Below are 16,439 nucleotides of genomic sequence, written 5' to 3' on the forward strand. Positions count from 1 at the left end.
GGTGTTGAGGTGGAGGGTGCTGGGGAGGTGGTGGGAGCAGTAGATGGGGAGGAAGGGTTACCATATTAGAAAGGCTGGAAAAGTATATCAGGTCAGCTAACTTGGATACCCATTTCCCACAAGTCTCCTTATGGTTTCATCATCCAACTCTTTAAAGACTCTATTTCCAACAAGGCTGAAAGAAGTTATAATACAGTTGTTTCTAAGCCATGATAAAGTGTTTTAAAGTAACCATCTCTAAGCCTTTAATAAAATGCTAAAAGTACCTTTGGCTCATCAGACTACCAACACTCTATAAAAGGTCTTAATTTTATGAAAGCATCACTAATCATACCAATCTTAACAGTTATAATTCTTGACCCTGAGAGCATAAAAATACCTGTAGCATAAAGCACTAGATTCAGGCAAAAACAAAAAAACAACTGTCCAAAAATTAAATTTGGCAATACCAAATTTAATTAATTGGAAGAGAGGCCTAAAGTTTACCTATAATAGAAGAGATCCCAGTTTGCTTCTATTTTTATTCTCTGTCTTCTCTTTCGAAGAACTACTGGCTTTTGACTTATATTCTGGAAAAGAAAAAAACTTCATAGTGCTCAATCTGGAGCTACCAAACAACCTCAGTCAGAATATCATCACTTTGTAAGTGATGAGAAACATTTCCTTCATCAAATTTTGGCAGAGACAAAATTAATGAAACAAAATCTATAAAATATGAATACAGAATATTAGGTTATATCACAATATAATACTTTGCCAGCATATATTTCTATAGTGTAGCTGAAATATTTTCCATGTAGCCTAAAGTTATTGTTTTAAATCCAAATTTTGTTAAAGTTTACAGTGATGACTAATAAAATTTGTAACAGTCAAAAAGAGGTGACTTATTTTAAACATTTACATGCAGTTAATACAAAAATCATGGCAAAACAATAAACACAAAAGATTGTAGGTTATTAAATTGCTACCAAAGCCAAGAGGAGCAAGTATAAATTGAAATAGCTAATGCACAAGAAATAAGTATCTACAGACACATGTGAAGTGAGACTTTAATTTACTAGACAAAGAATATCAAAGACAACTCCACATGCAGGCAGTTTAATGCATTTCACACATGTAGCAGGGACTTAAACTCACCATATTGTTTCTGTCCTGAATTTAATTGTAAAAAAGGAAAAAAAAATTTAAATGAAATAAAAATAAGAGAGTGAGCCTACATCTGCTATGCTATCTCTATTATACAAATTCCACAAGGATGTCACCAGTATAAATCATCTTTAAGACAGAAAAAGGCCCACCTGCTTCTCTGAATTCTATGACTCAAATTTTAGGCAGTCATAAACCCATTTGAGAATTCAAAGAAAGCTATGGTCCTATTCCAGAGAAAGACACATACATAAGGTTTACAAATGGAGGGGAAGATTTCAAAGATTTCTTGGAAGTCTATATATGGACTGGAGGTTAAGAATCTTTGCTCCGAGTAAAACGTGTAGATATTTCAGTCATGAAAATTCTAATCCTCAATGTGACAGAAGCAAAAAGTAGAAAGTATTTATAGATTAAAACATGAAAGTCTGTAACTTCATTAAGGAAGTGGCAAATCATATAAAATAAAGCAAGAAAACAGACTAGATATCACAGAAAGAAAAAAGGTAAAGTAAATTTTAAAAAGTAAATGCTGTTTGAAATGTAAAACATATTGATTAATTAAGGAAATATTCCCTACAAATTTTAATTCTGTACACTATCATGAAAACTAATGTTAGGTGACTTGAACAAAGTATATAAATAATTCATATTTTTGGTTTTAATGACAAACCCTTCCTTAAAACCTCTAATCAAGTACTACTTTCTTCAATTTCCTCTGCCTTCAAGACAAAAAGCTGGGAGTCTAGAGTTATGAAAATGTAAACACTATACAGAAAAAGGACAACCAGCTCTCCATAAACTAAGCTGACTGATTTAGAAACTTAGGTTAAAAGTTCTAACTGGCTAAACAAATCCATAAACTGAAAATAACATAAATTAAAAAAAGCAATTTTATACATTAGCCAAAGGTTATTATTAATCCAACAAAGAACATTAGCTACAAATGGAACTGATTCCCTAAACATTCTGATTATATAAGAAATGCAGTTCATTTTAAGACTAAACAGTTAATCTAGACAATGGTTAATTTTCAGACTTTAGCTAAAGCACAGGTTCATTAATTAGATATTTTGGTGCTAATATTTCTACGAATAAAATAGTCACAAAGATTATTCACTGTTTCATAAAGAAATTAATGTTGAAAACAGTATCCTGGCAGAAATAATTGCTCAGCACTTTAGATAACACCTCATGTAAATGAAACCAACAGACCAATAAAACATTATTGATATTAAAAATACATTCTTTTCCCTCTGAATTTTTTATCTTTAAATAACAGGTGCTATCCACATTTCTAGCTAAAATAGCTTTGTGTTCAAGTGTATGCTGGATAAATGTTATATATGAAATCTGATGCCAAAAACTTATTTTCAGTATAATTATACCCAACAGCTTGAAACAATTGTTATTTCAGAAATGGGTTTAACTTCCTGAAGTCAAAAGCTTGTAATTTTTAACAACTGTGAAAATCATTCATTTCATATCTATAGACTTTCAATTTTCAAATGCTATAGCAATATTATCATGACAAGACATGCACTGTCTTTTATTATAGGTGCTTTTATTATTGACTTCCTTGTACATCAAAGCAACCCCAAAGGACAGAGAAGGGAGGTACTGTTAATTCTGATTTTATGAAAGAGGAAAGTGAAATTCTGAAAACCCGTAACTTGCCATATGGGTTAGTAGTAAGTGACAGAACCAGGCTCAGATGTAGGTTAACCAATTCAAAGTTCAGTATTCTCTTTACTATCCTAGACCTCTGAAAGCCTGTTTAATGATTCTTTATAGTGCATATGTCACTCATACAAATTAGCATTAATTCATTATGCTCAACTTCTAAAGAACTCAATTTTGGTATCAATTTCAGATAGATACACAAGACAATAATATTTCTGTTCTGTTGCACCTGATGCCTTATGTTTAGATATTCTGGAAATTCAAAAGAAACATGTTTGTTTCAGAAAGTTACTTATATTACTTTCCTTGAATAAGAAAATAGCTACCATAAATAAAGAGATGGTTAAAGGGAAAGAATATAAGTGTGGTCAACAAAAACTGAGATCAAGTCAACTTCTCCATGAAACCTTAAATCATTCTTAACCACTGCACATTCCATCCTAGATAGAAGGATGAATATTACTGGAATTAGGTTCTGTAGCACATACTACATGCTGAAAAATGAGACTAAAACTGTTTCAGATCTGATTTTGATTTGAGGAGCTAATAATACTGAAATTTAAGTACATATAGTAAATTTAATTTTAACAATGTGAATCTTATTTTCAAAATACTTGTCTAGCTAGCTCTCAATAAAAAAGCTAAACAAGAAGGGCAACTTTATTTGTCTAGCTACAAAACAAAGTTCAGAGAAGGAAGGAAAAAGATACATATGAATTTAAAAGTCTGGAAACTGGAAGTTATGGGGAGAAACTTATGTAAGAAAGAGTGGAATTTTATATTAACTAACTAAAATCCTAACCACTGACTCATAAAACTATGAATTAAGAAAAATTTATATAAAAATATAATCAGAATTAAGTGACATTTCTTCAGGTGTTCGGTCAAAAGTATCTGTACCATTTTTGTGAACAGCAACAATTGAAGTAATCTAGGATATATGGAAGTGCTAGAAATTCGGAAGAAGACTTTATTTTTACCTCTTTTTGTGCAATGCCCATTCTATCCCTCCAATGCATTAACACAAGATCCACTTTTTCTTTGGCAAATTTTTCAACTTCTTTAGCAGCTTTACCAGCTAGTCTTTGCCACTCTGGAACTTTATTAAATTTTCCATACTGATCCTATAAAATAACGTTGAATTCCATTACAGTCCTATAATTCCAAATTTATTTTAAAAATCTAATTAAAGCCAAGTTGCACTATTTTACATGATTAAATGAATACTGAAAAAAAATAGTGAAAGAACAAGGTGAAAATTTCTACAACAAATTATACATTTTGTCCAAGAAATCTTAAACTTTTCTACCTAGTTTTCAAGATGAATCCTTTTAGAGGGATGGCAAGATATAAGTGGGAGATGGGTGCAGACAGAAGTGGGGTGAAGACAGGAAAAGAACACATATAAGACATTATTATAATAGCATATCTTGAAAGATGTTAAGTAATTTTCTCAAAGATAGCCCAACATTAATAATTAAGATAGCTCTGTAAAGAAAAAAAGCCCTACATAAATTATTTTTTTCAGTAACGTTTATCACCAACATTATCACCTTCACCAACATTTATCAATTACATATTATGTGCAAAATATCACCTTATACATTTGAAATTTAAAAAAAAATCCATTCGTGAATATACCAATATGCTGAGTTAGAGAAAAAAAATACAAGATTACTATTATTCATAAAATTAGATTGTGGTGATAATTGCATAAATGTAATGATTATAGAATTGGACACTAAAAACAGGTTAAAATTTGGGGGATGTAAATTTTACCTCAATAAAGCTGTTAATAATAATAATTTAAAAAGAACACTACTATTTAACATGTGTTTCAGAAAAAAAGTACTCTTTCATCCCGAAAAGATACTCAGGGCAAGCATATTTACCATTGCTATTTTCACATTATCTCTAACATGCATCCGATCAGCATCCTTCTCAGGAACTGGATCTGAGCTGTCCAAGTAAGCTAGCAAGCCTGGTGGCTAAAAACAACAATCAAAAACAAGATATAAAGTCCATTTTCAAAACAACTGCACACACACACAAAAAAAACCTAGCCTTCAAAACCCAAATAAATTAATACTACGATTTAGCTATTAAGCATAGCATTTATTATATGACAACTCCTTTGATAAGTATCTTTTACATTAAAAACAAACAGATAAACTAAAAAAACCCTTAACAGTATAAACAACTTATCAATGAAATTTTATTGGGCAAGAATATATACATTTCTCCAGTTACTCAACTGACTTACCAAAATGCGTTTCAACAAGTTTGTTGCAGTTACATTATCAGCTGTCCAGAGTCCCACTAAATGTCTACTCAGCTGTCTGAAAAAAGCAGACGTTGAGAAAGGTTTGCTTCTTTATCTCAGGTAGAACAAAAAGGAATTTTTAAGAACAAAATATAAGAAATAAGACTACAGTAAAACAAAAAAAAGGATCAAAAAAACATTCTATCACTCTGTAATAACCTATATGGGAAAAGAATCTAAAAAAGAGTGGATATATGTATAACTGATTCACTTTGCTGTACACCTGAACCTAACACAACACTGTAAATCAACTATACTCCAATAAAAAGTTTTAAAAATCATTCTGATGTTAAATACTAAAAATTAATATTTTAATTTGGAGAGATGTATGAGATAGTTAATTCAAATACTACTAACGTTTTAGTATTTTCTCCAAACTAAAATGCTTCCTTGATGAACTCACTAATTTTCAATGGACCTGAACATGAAGAAGTAGGTTCTTACCACTTTTAAAGATAGGGAAACAATTAGACTTGATAATATAATTAAGTTTGTATAACAAATCCTGCTATAGTGACCAGAGCATTCTGGAATTCTTTGGAATTCTGAACATGAGCAAAAGTCAACTATGTCCTAATATATACTTTTTGACAAGGTCAGAGATAGAAAATATTTTCAGTTTTGGAGTCTGAACAAAGACTTGAAGCATTTTTGAGCTAAAAGCACATTTCGGTTCAAAGTGAAAATCTAAGATTCACGTTGAAGCTATGACTTAGTCATTTATTAATCTTAATCCCCACGATGATATCTGCTACACAAACTGGAAGCTCCTCACAAACAGGGTATATATTTTATTCACCACAGACCATTCTGTGCTTTGATAAGGATTCAACTGCCATTTGCAGTAAGAATGAGCATGAAACCTGTGAGGGGAATAACCAAATAACCATCTACAGGCTTATGTATTTATATGTTATATTCCCAAAAGAAAAAAGTTCAATAGGAAAACCCAAATTGTGCTTTGTTCTGACACACACAAACACACACACACACACACAAAACTACTAAAACTGTTCACTCTTATGCCTATTTGGAAGCTAACATATTGAAGTAATGACACTTGTAATTTCCTTCACTGGCATTTGGTAGGTATCATATCAATGATTCCTAAAAAGGTTTTAATTAGGGATAAGAGATAACATTTTATAGCAGCAATTTGTAAAAGATAAAGCAATGCAAATGAAATGTAGTATTTCTATTATAATTTGACAGCTTTTCAATATTGTGACTGATCACAGTAGGGAACGCAATTGATTATAATAAAAAGGAACACAAGAAGCAAAGGGCTAACATGAAGGGGTTTAATAGAATTAGACATCAAATAGTTTCTAGTGTAACGAAAGATGGTGCTTAGCATTGCTAATAAGGCAGTAGACCAAGGAAATAACCTTCCTTTTATATTTTTTATCCTCACAAGCAACACAGAAGACTACTTTTCTGACTAACATTTACAAGTAAGGGATGCAGATAGCTTCTTATAATAGTATAAACAGCAGAAAACTATTGGCAGGGCAGCATACTACAACATCCAATAACCGAACATAGGTGATAAAAAAAATGAAATTTATATTTCCATAACAAAGTAAGCCTAAGTCAGCAATTTGTTATTTCAAAAGGCCAAAAAGAACATGATTAAAACATTTATTATATATATATTTTTAACTAATATGAGTCATGAGTAATAATATGGTATGCTAAGGATATAGGAAAGGATCACATGTCAGGAATTATAAAGAAAATTAAAAGGGCTGGAATTCATATAGCCTGGAGTAAACAGATTTATGTGTTTCCTCATATTTGAAGGATTATTATTTAAAAAAAAAGACTTGCCAAAGGGAAAACTGTTTAACTACAAGAGATTTAGGATAGGCTTAGATTAGGCTGGTTAGATATTAAAGTTTTGTTTATTCTTAGAGTACCTAACTGACCAAAATTATTTGAAAATTGACTAGGTGGGTCATCTACATGCAAGATGGTCAGGAAGAAATAAAAGGAGAAAAACCCTGGGGACATGTGGCTCTAGTTCCATAAGCTGCTAGGCACTCTTTTCCATGTTCCAGTCCCATGACTATGGGTATAGAGCCTGATGAGCAGAGAGTGGGGGGAAAAAAAGCAGTTTTATTTTTTTCCTCCCAAGTTATGCAGGGATAGGGACAATGATCATTTAGGTAAAATCCTTCCATAAGGAAAGGAAAAGAACTAGGTGAATCAAAAGAAAATGAAACATTTGTGTAATTCAAAGACTTATTCTGTTTGTTTTACATAATATCTGAACACCTTCTCTAAACAGCAAGTTAACTTAGAGCAAATTAAATTTAACCTACCTATTTGTAAGCATCCTTTGATCTGAGCTTATTGTGAACATCGCAGTATGCAAATGTCGAGGTAAGGCACCTTCACTTAGGGCAAGCTCCTGCATTTTTGTAGCAATTTCTTTGTCACCTTCCTTTGGAAAAAGGGTAAGATGATCCCTAAAGCAACAATCTAAAGCAAGCTATCCTGATTTTGTAAAACTAATTTTACATCTCTAGATAAAATTATTCAGTATACAATATAATAAAAATTAAAAATGCCACTTCAATTATCCAAAAATAACATAAGCAAATAGTAGTATAAGTCACTTAAAAAATATTATTTGCCTTTGGAATGAGGTTTAAATGTTCCCAGATAAATTTATCTTATGAATTATACTTTGCTTAATATTAAAATTAGGTTCATTCCCTTAGTATATATAATATCAGCCAATGAAGGGGAGAGGTGACTCACAGAAATCAGCAATTCCTACCAAAGACATCTGCAAACCTGGTTTGCTTTTGTTATTAAAGATATATTCATTTTCATGGTGAATACAATTCTTTATCTTTTTTAAAGAATGATGTGATGTTGAGGTAGTTCTTTCTATTCTGATGTCACTCTGCATATTTAGACCCACTTTGACAAAAGGGTAGGACAGATAGAACTATTAATCAAAGGTAATCATAGAATTATGAATTAAGCAAGCAGTGTGATATTTAAGACAACCTGTCAAAAAGTAAAAATGCTCACGTTATTGAAAAAAAGTACAAGTAAATAGAATAACTGAATATGCAGGAAGTATACAAATATACACAGTATGAATATGTACATATATCATTTTGACACAAATGAACATGTAGTATGTATATAAAGTATACATAGTATGTATATGTACATATATAATTTTGAACATGGTCTAAGAGGAAATTTACCAAAATACTAATAGCAGTTGTCTCTGGATGGTAAAAATACAGGTGATTTATTTATTTCTTGTTTTTTTCTGAACAACCCAATGTTTCTTAAAAGATCATATACTGCTTTCGCAATCAGAAAACAATAATTTAAGATACCTGCCAGGATTTCAGTGTAAATAAAGCCTTCCTTACACAGACACTGGCTGTAGTCACTGGCTACAAATCTGATACATGCGGCTTGCACTGAAGTCAAAGTTGGTTTTTTGGTTATACCTGCCACTCATTAAATATTTCTGAATGAATGGCAATATATTAGTGGATCAAGGTCAGGAAGATAATTTTGTATGGTCTCACGGTCCTAACTGTCCTTGGTTACTTCAAGCTCTGTAAGTGAGAGATGTGGTACTTACTTTGGAAGCTAATATTGAGCATAGAACCCATTAGCTGGAGGGGGAAAATTAGCCTTTAGCTGCATGTATACACTAAAAATGCAAATAAACCTTGATGTTCCAATCAATCTAATGTCTATAATTTTTTTAATAGCTGCTTATGAGTATACTAATTCTGTGCTTATTATTTAGCTACTTGTTATATTTATGAGCTATAATGGCAGAATTTTTTGATAAAAGAAGCAAACACTCTTACATTTTAACCAAATTATTACTAAGACAACAGAAGAATACAAGAATTCAAAAGCCATTAGACTGATATTGTAAATATCCAGTATGTAAGTTCACATTCATAGCCCCATCTCATCTTCCAGAAAACATATAAGGCTAAAGCATCTATCCTGGAGAAGCAACAGCTCATGTCCACCAATAGTATGTCCTGATCTCTAGAGCTTAATTACATATGCAGGTTAACATGAGGAACTTTTTGTTACCATACTTATTTGATACTACTTGGCTACAAACTAACTCCATTAACAGATTTCCATATAAACTCAGTACCTAAAGTTTCGATACCATCACCACCACCATCCCCAAAATAAGAGGAAGAGAGAAAAAATGCTAACTTTTCTTTTAAAGTAAACCAAACAAATAATGGAGGACCAGAAAGATTCATTTGCTCTAAATCCACTTAAGAACTTTAAATTCTTAGTTTATTATTGAGGACTGTTTCTGCAACTAGTTTAAAACTAATCTAAGGATTTAAAATTACTTTTCTTACCCAGAAGAACTGCATATTTTCCATAAAAGACTGAAAGGTAATTTTGTCAGCCCAAGTTAAAATAGCCAATCAACATTCAAGTAAGTTTAACATTTCAAAATTGTTCTCTCACCTCTATTATTGCCTTCATAACCAATCCAGCTCCCTTTATAATTGCCATGGAAGGATGCTTCAAAATAGGGAGAGAAAAGTATCATAGAATAAAAGAATCTTATTCCAACATATTTAGCTGTTGCTCTTAAGAGGGATACACAATTTTATGCAAGGTATAAAAGCCATAAAATTAGTAAAGGCTACATCTCAAAGTCAGTTCACAGTTTGGTTTAAAAATGTTAGGTATTCTTACAATATAGCTTCACACATACTTAAAACAAAGAGTTTATAGTAGTAGAAAACAGCTGGCACTTATTTGAATATATATTCTACTTACTGGAATGATATCAAATAACTATGGTATTAAGATAATAGAAATCAACATTTATAATATAAACATAAAATATAAATATCATATACACACATGTACATAATAAATATTATGGTATTATATGAAATAAATATTTTCAATTGCTTACGAACAGCCCTGCTAAAGCTCATCTTATTATTTGGAAATTTTGTAGGGAACTACAAAAAACTACAAAAGGGAACTTTGGGTCTACCACAGAAAAAAATGAGTTTTTCACTACTTCTAAGATGGAAAAGATGGGCAACAGTGTCAAATAGTGGTCAAAGGCTATCAACAGAGCTCTATGTGAAACACAATGAAATTCATGGAATTAAATGTCCTAAAATGATAATGTACTTAGGCTATATTTATTTATATTACCACAGAAGCATACATGTACTATTTTAAAAACAAACTGACCCAAAAAGTGTTTCTCTTAGATTAGTTGTGATCTGATGAAAGTATAAGCTCTCACCTGAAAGAGTTTAAAAAGTGTTCTTCCATTGGATGCTACCATCTCCAAGAGCATATCAAACTGCTGCCCTTCTGTTGTCTCACTATATGGAGCACAGAGGGCAAAAGTAAGGAAGTCCAAGAGTGAACTAATAACTAGGGCACCAGTCCCATGATCCTGAAACAAAGTAACATATTGCCTTGGCTTAGTACAGAGAGCTTCACTTAAAACATAGCAGTAATGGGTTTCTTTCTGTTATTCTATATGTTAGAAGTAAACATTTAATTTCCCTACATGAGTTTCAAAGTACTCTTAACTTGAGTACTACTGGAAGCAATACTTGTTTTACTAATGTATCAAATCCACAGTGCTTACCATATCTCAAAGGGAAAATAATTAAAATTCTGTCAAATTTCTAGAGAACCAAGACTCCTCAAACATATATAACTAAGGTTAATGTGTATTTGTATAATAAGCAATCTTTGACAACACTTGCAAAACTCTGGCAATTTGTTCATATTCCTTCTAGATGTTATATACTGCCTATCTCCAAAACTGTTACTAATGACTGAGGAACAAAGATTTGGCTTAGTTATTTTTAAGCAACTTATTTCATAATGACATTTTTAAAGAGAGAGAAAAAAAGCAAAAATCTGTGATATAACTGTAAAAATTTAAAGGCTTTGCAACTTACCCTTTCCAGATAAATGGATATAGTCCTAAAACAGATTATTTTATTATTAATGTCCAAGCTAAACCAATACTGACCAAAAGTTGAGGGCCACAATTTAAAAACAAAACAAAAAACTCTCCATGCTGTACTTACACAATACCTTTCAATATGTATGGTATCTCTCATTAAGACAAATTTAATTATAACTTACCACATGGGAATTAAATTTCTCCAGTAAGTTTTCCAGAAACTTCTTTGAAGAGAGAAGAGAAGCTTTGTTTAGCTGTTCTTGTCTTAAGTCATAGTCATCATGCATGGGCTATTGATTAAAAACAGTGATAATTCATAAGCAGTGGCATCACACAAAAGTCATTTATAAAGAGTACTCATTGAACACTGAAAGAACTAAAAACCATAGCCTTTAAAATTTAAGGCAGAAAGGAATCTCGTGATAAGAGGGCAGAAGTGATCATTTCTCCTGGGTCTGATGAGACTTCGTGGATGATCTGCCTAACAAGTAACTGTAGGTAGTACTGCACAAGGTAATTTTGAGAGAAAAAGTCACAGATCTCCTTCTTAAAAAGCAAATGACATCCATTCTTCCTCCCCCAATTTTGTAATATAAATTTGAAATGATAAAACTTAGCATTTAAAAGTAAGTACTGAGCAGTTCCCTCGCTGCGATCTATTGAAAGTCAGCCCTCGACACAAGGGTTTGTAAAAAAAAAAAAAAAAAAAAAAAAAAGTAAGTACTAAAATTAGCAGTAAATACTTCCTGTCTCAAGATGATTATCTTTTGACTGCTGGAGTAAACTAAGAGCATAAAAAGGATTCCAGCATGACAGTTAAGAGTAAAGATCAAATCCTAATTCTGCTACTGACTATAACCAAGCTTAGATACAGTTAAATTATTTTAACTCTCTTAGTTTCATTTTCCTCAGCTACAAAGTGGGAATAACAGTACTTACCTCACTGGACTATTATGAAGTTCAAATGAGATAATTCATGTAAAATACACAGCAAACACCTAATTTTTAATGAGGTCTCAGTGTGTTTACTTCACACTACTGTTATTTTATGTTCTAGTTATTCCACTAATTCTTTTTATTATTATTATTTTAATATTAATTAATTTATTTGGCTGTATCGGGTCTTAGTTACAGCATGCGGGATCTTAGTTGCAGCATGCGGGATCTTAGTTGCAGCATGGGGGGTCTTAGTTGCAGCATGCGGGATCTTCGTTGCTGTGTGCAGGGTCTTCATTGTGGCATGCGGGATCTTTGGTTGCGGCATGCGAACTCTTAGTTGCGGCGTGTGGGATCTAGTTCCCTGACCAGGGATCAACCCCAGACCCCCTGAATCGGGAGTACGAAGTCTTAACCACTGGATCACCAGAGAAGTCCCTCACTAATTCTTTAATGGAATTATTTGTAGTAAAGATAATAAAATCCACTTTGGGGAATAAATGCAAGGTTTTAAACAAGTGATTACTTATGTTTACTGTATACCACTAAGTCTGCCTAAAAACACTTAATATAAGGAATAAAGTCTCATATACTCTACACAAAATTGAGATAAATCAGAAACTTGAAAGTTATATTAAACAGCTGCTTTTCCCCAACAAGCTGTCATCAAGTTAGATTTTTACCTCTCAAACAGCTTTCAAATGTGCCTTCTTTAGCCCATCCTACCTCAGCATCTCATGTCTTACATGATAATTTGCTCTACCCGCCTCTTAACTTGACCTCTAATCTACACTCCACATACCATCCATGAGCTTTCTAAAATTCAAACATGGTATGTTATCACTCCTGTTGAAAAATCCTTCAGTTGTTCCTTACTAAAGCATACAAATCTTGCTTCTCTGTCTGATACAAAAGGCTTTTTATGGCTGTCTCTGCATACATCTCTAGCTATAACTCCTAATCCCATGTGCCCCCATACATATGTTATGATCCAGTCATATTCAATTATTTGCTGCTTCCCAAATATGCTTTTGCACATGCTATTCCTTCTTCCTAGGAAAGTCTTCTTACAGCTAGAAAATACCTGCCTGCCTCTCAAAATTCAGATCAAGGTAATGTCTTCCAGAAAGACTGGCTTAGAATCTTTTATCTTCTCCTCATCACAAAACCAAAATTAAGTGCTGCTTTTTACGGATCCCATGGCTGCTACTACTTTATATTGTATACGTATGCCTACCTTACTAAACTGTTAGCAATTTCAAGGAAGTAACTTTGCCTTAACATCTTTGTATTTCTAGTACATAGCATGGTGCCTAGTTTATGCTAAACAAATGTTTATTTGAATAAGTAGATTGCTATGAGAGCAAGTTAGGAAATATAGAAACACTGAATTTGATTGGTACAATGAAAATCTGGATTTGTGGAAGTTTAAACCATCAGTCAACTTAAACAAAATCAGTTTACTTAAGAAAAACACTAGTACTTACACACATGAGGGCACAGAGCATATCAACGGCTGCGTGGATTACTCCATTGTTGCTCCTCTTGAGTGCTTTTACTACCTTCACTCCTAGACGCTCCCGAAACCTTGTAGAATAAAACAACAGCATATAGTAGCAATGCCTGAGCATTATTCTATTATTCTATTATTAAAATATAACATAAATCATCTTAAGTTTCTATTGCATTACTATAGCAATTACATATTCTGAATCCCATCTGTGGAACATATGAGTTATCACAATAATTTTTTTCTTTCAAGGGGAAGATTTTTTTTAAGGTTAATTAAAACTAAAAGGCATAAAATTTCCCATTCAAATTCACTAAAACAGAGTCAGTAATATCACGGGTGAATGAATAAATAAGTCAGAAGTATCATTTCCATTCACCTTCCTTTTTTATTTCTCATGAATAGAAACTATTATATCACCATATTAAAAGGTATCAGGTTTTACTCAGATATAAAGAGGTAAACTGTTGATTATTTGCTATTTTGAGTTGTTCAAATTCTCTGAAGAAAAAAATTAAGGTAACTTACTTTGGAAGCTGAGTAAAGGCTAGAAAACCAGCTTTGGAAGCCACAAGCCTCCTCACAGCCTGGAACTGACTCTCAAGTTCTGCATTGGAAGCAACAACATCCCCCTCTTGGGACAATAATGCCGTTATGGCATTATTGATCAGTTTTTCTTTGTTTTCTGAGAAGAGACCCTAGGTAAGGAAGAATAGTTCAAAGAAGTTTCCATACCAAAAGTTAATGACAATGAACATATTATGATACAATTTATCTTACATCCTGCGTTACAGCATGGAGAACTCCACTATATGAAATATTAGCGTTGAACCTGAATACAGCATCTGCAAAGTTGCCATCTGTAAGGAGATGAAATGTTCAAAAAGATTTAGAGATCTGCATTATATTTCTTAAATTATTGTTAAGTAGATGGATGGAAATGCAATTACGTTTAAATCAATACTTACTTGGAGGTGTAGCCAAGAATCTGAGATGAAGGCTCTCTACTTCTTCATCGACGGGCATGCTGAGTAACCCCCATCGTTGACCTTTATGAATTGATGTCATTTTTACACAAACATCTCTGTTACCAGAGGCTCTTACTCCATCCAGCAAACTTGCTAATAAGGAATCTCTAAGCAAGGTTAAAAATAAAAAGGTTTTAGGATTGATAATTTAGGAAAATTTTGATTTAGAAGGAAGCATAGGCCCTTTAGCAGGTTACCTGCTCAGGGGGGCACTCTGGGTACAAGGGAAGCTAAAAAGAACAGTGGCATTAGGAGAGAACCTGACATTCCAATACTAGCTCTTCAGTTTGCTGTTACATACCATGTATGAGTTACTAAAGGCATGGAGTGTTAACGTTTTCCTCGTTTTTTAATTTTAAGATTTTTAACAGTTTTGCTGAGGTATAACTTACAAATCACAAAATTTATTCAATTAAATCATACAGTCTGGTAATTTTTAGTAAATTTGTACAGTTGTGCAATCATTATCACAAACCAGTTTTTGTACACTTCCATCACCCCAAGGCAACCATTCATCTCCTTCTGTCTCTACAGTTTTACTTTTTCAAGAAACTTCATCAAGAGAATGAAAAGACAAGCCACGTTTGGGAGAAAATATTTACAAAAGACATATCTGATAAAGGACTATTACCCAAAATATACAAAGAACTCTTAAAATTCAACAATAAGAAAAACAATCCAATTAAAAAATGATCCAAAGTCCTTAACAGAGACGTCACCAAAGAAGATATACAGACAGCAAATAAACACATGAAAAGGTGCTCTACATCATATGACATCAGGAAAATACTAATTAAAACAACAAGATACCACAACACCAATATTAGAATGGCCAAAATCTGGAACACTGACACCACCAAATGCTGATGAGGATGTGGAACAACAGGAACTCTCATTCACTGCTGGCTGGAATGCAAAATGGCTGGAATGCACAATGGTACAGACACTTTTGGAAGATAGTTTGGCAGTTCTTACAAAACTCAACATCCTCTTACCCTATGATCCAGTGATTACATTCCTTTGTATTCACCTAAAGGAGTTTAAAACTTACATCCACACAAAACCTGCACAAAATTATAGCTGATTTACAATGCTGTGTTAGTTTCATTGAGTATATTTGTATTAAAGTAACTTGCTGCCATTATCCAAACAATTTAAGAATGAAAGTGAAAGGTGCTATTTTTTAAATACTTTAAAAGTGTAAGTTTCAGAAATACACTTTATTTTTCATCCTTTCATTTAAAATCAAGTCACCATTTTTATACTCTTTAGAAACTTGAAAACTAAATGAAGGACATTTTACATATGCAACAAAATAGAGTTGTCTTTTCCTAAGTTACATAATTTTAATGTAACTTATGTAATGAAGCACTTTAATGAAGCACTTTGCCTTGCACATACTAGGATCTTAAAAGCTAGAGGAATTTAAAAAAATACCTCTCTGTTGAAGAGTATTTCCGTATTTGGCCTTTTATAAACTCAATGGTAAAAAGTTGTGGGTTTTCTGAGTCACAAACCAATGCAAATACCTAAGGAAAATAAAACACAAGTTCCACGAAAGACATTTAGTTTTACAGTATTTCATTAGAAAAACTACACATCATTTAGCTAACAGAAGTCAATATTTAAAGATGTAACTTGTTTATAATATCAGACTTTAAGAGCCACTTAAAAGTCTCATTCAAATTTTCACACAATATCAAATAAAAAGTTTTCATTGTATACTTGGAAAATAAATTTTGCAATATTCATTGTTCTAAGATCAGTAAATACAATGAAGAATACAGATTCTTCCTGTTTCCTATTCTTTAGGCATTAAAAAATATTAAAATAGAA

General features: G+C 32.3%; 1 protein-coding gene across 4 annotated transcripts in view; it reads right to left on the reverse strand.

Moving 5' to 3' along the window:
- Positions 1 to 16,439, reverse strand: part of DNAJC13 (DnaJ heat shock protein family (Hsp40) member C13) — a 122,653-nt gene that overhangs the window by 68,201 nt on the left and 38,013 nt on the right. For 3 of the 4 annotated variants that reach the window (XM_029214354.1, XM_029214352.1, XM_029214353.1), the window contains exons 9-22: positions 16,041 to 16,132; positions 14,544 to 14,710; positions 14,356 to 14,435; positions 14,104 to 14,273; positions 13,553 to 13,652; positions 11,312 to 11,419; positions 10,449 to 10,604; positions 9,644 to 9,700; positions 7,477 to 7,598; positions 5,093 to 5,168; positions 4,722 to 4,817; positions 3,810 to 3,953; positions 1,138 to 1,152; positions 487 to 569 (exon numbers count right to left, since the gene is read on the reverse strand). In XM_029214354.1, the coding sequence (XP_029070187.1) occupies positions 487 to 569; positions 1,138 to 1,152; positions 3,810 to 3,953; positions 4,722 to 4,817; positions 5,093 to 5,168; positions 7,477 to 7,598; positions 9,644 to 9,700; positions 10,449 to 10,604; positions 11,312 to 11,419; positions 13,553 to 13,652; positions 14,104 to 14,273; positions 14,356 to 14,435; positions 14,544 to 14,710; positions 16,041 to 16,132 (1,466 nt within the window). The remainder of the gene's footprint in view (positions 1 to 486; positions 570 to 1,137; positions 1,153 to 3,809; positions 3,954 to 4,721; positions 4,818 to 5,092; positions 5,169 to 7,476; positions 7,599 to 9,643; positions 9,701 to 10,448; positions 10,605 to 11,311; positions 11,420 to 13,552; positions 13,653 to 14,103; positions 14,274 to 14,355; positions 14,436 to 14,543; positions 14,711 to 16,040; positions 16,133 to 16,439) is intronic. The other variant, XM_029214355.1, reaches the window with a different exon arrangement.

The sequence above is a fragment of the Monodon monoceros genome, unplaced genomic scaffold (genome assembly GCF_005190385.1).
Source record: "Monodon monoceros isolate NGI ecotype Baffin Bay Population unplaced genomic scaffold, NGI_Narwhal_1 Super_Scaffold_11, whole genome shotgun sequence".
NCBI classification, from domain to species: Eukaryota; Metazoa; Chordata; class Mammalia; order Artiodactyla; family Monodontidae; genus Monodon; species Monodon monoceros.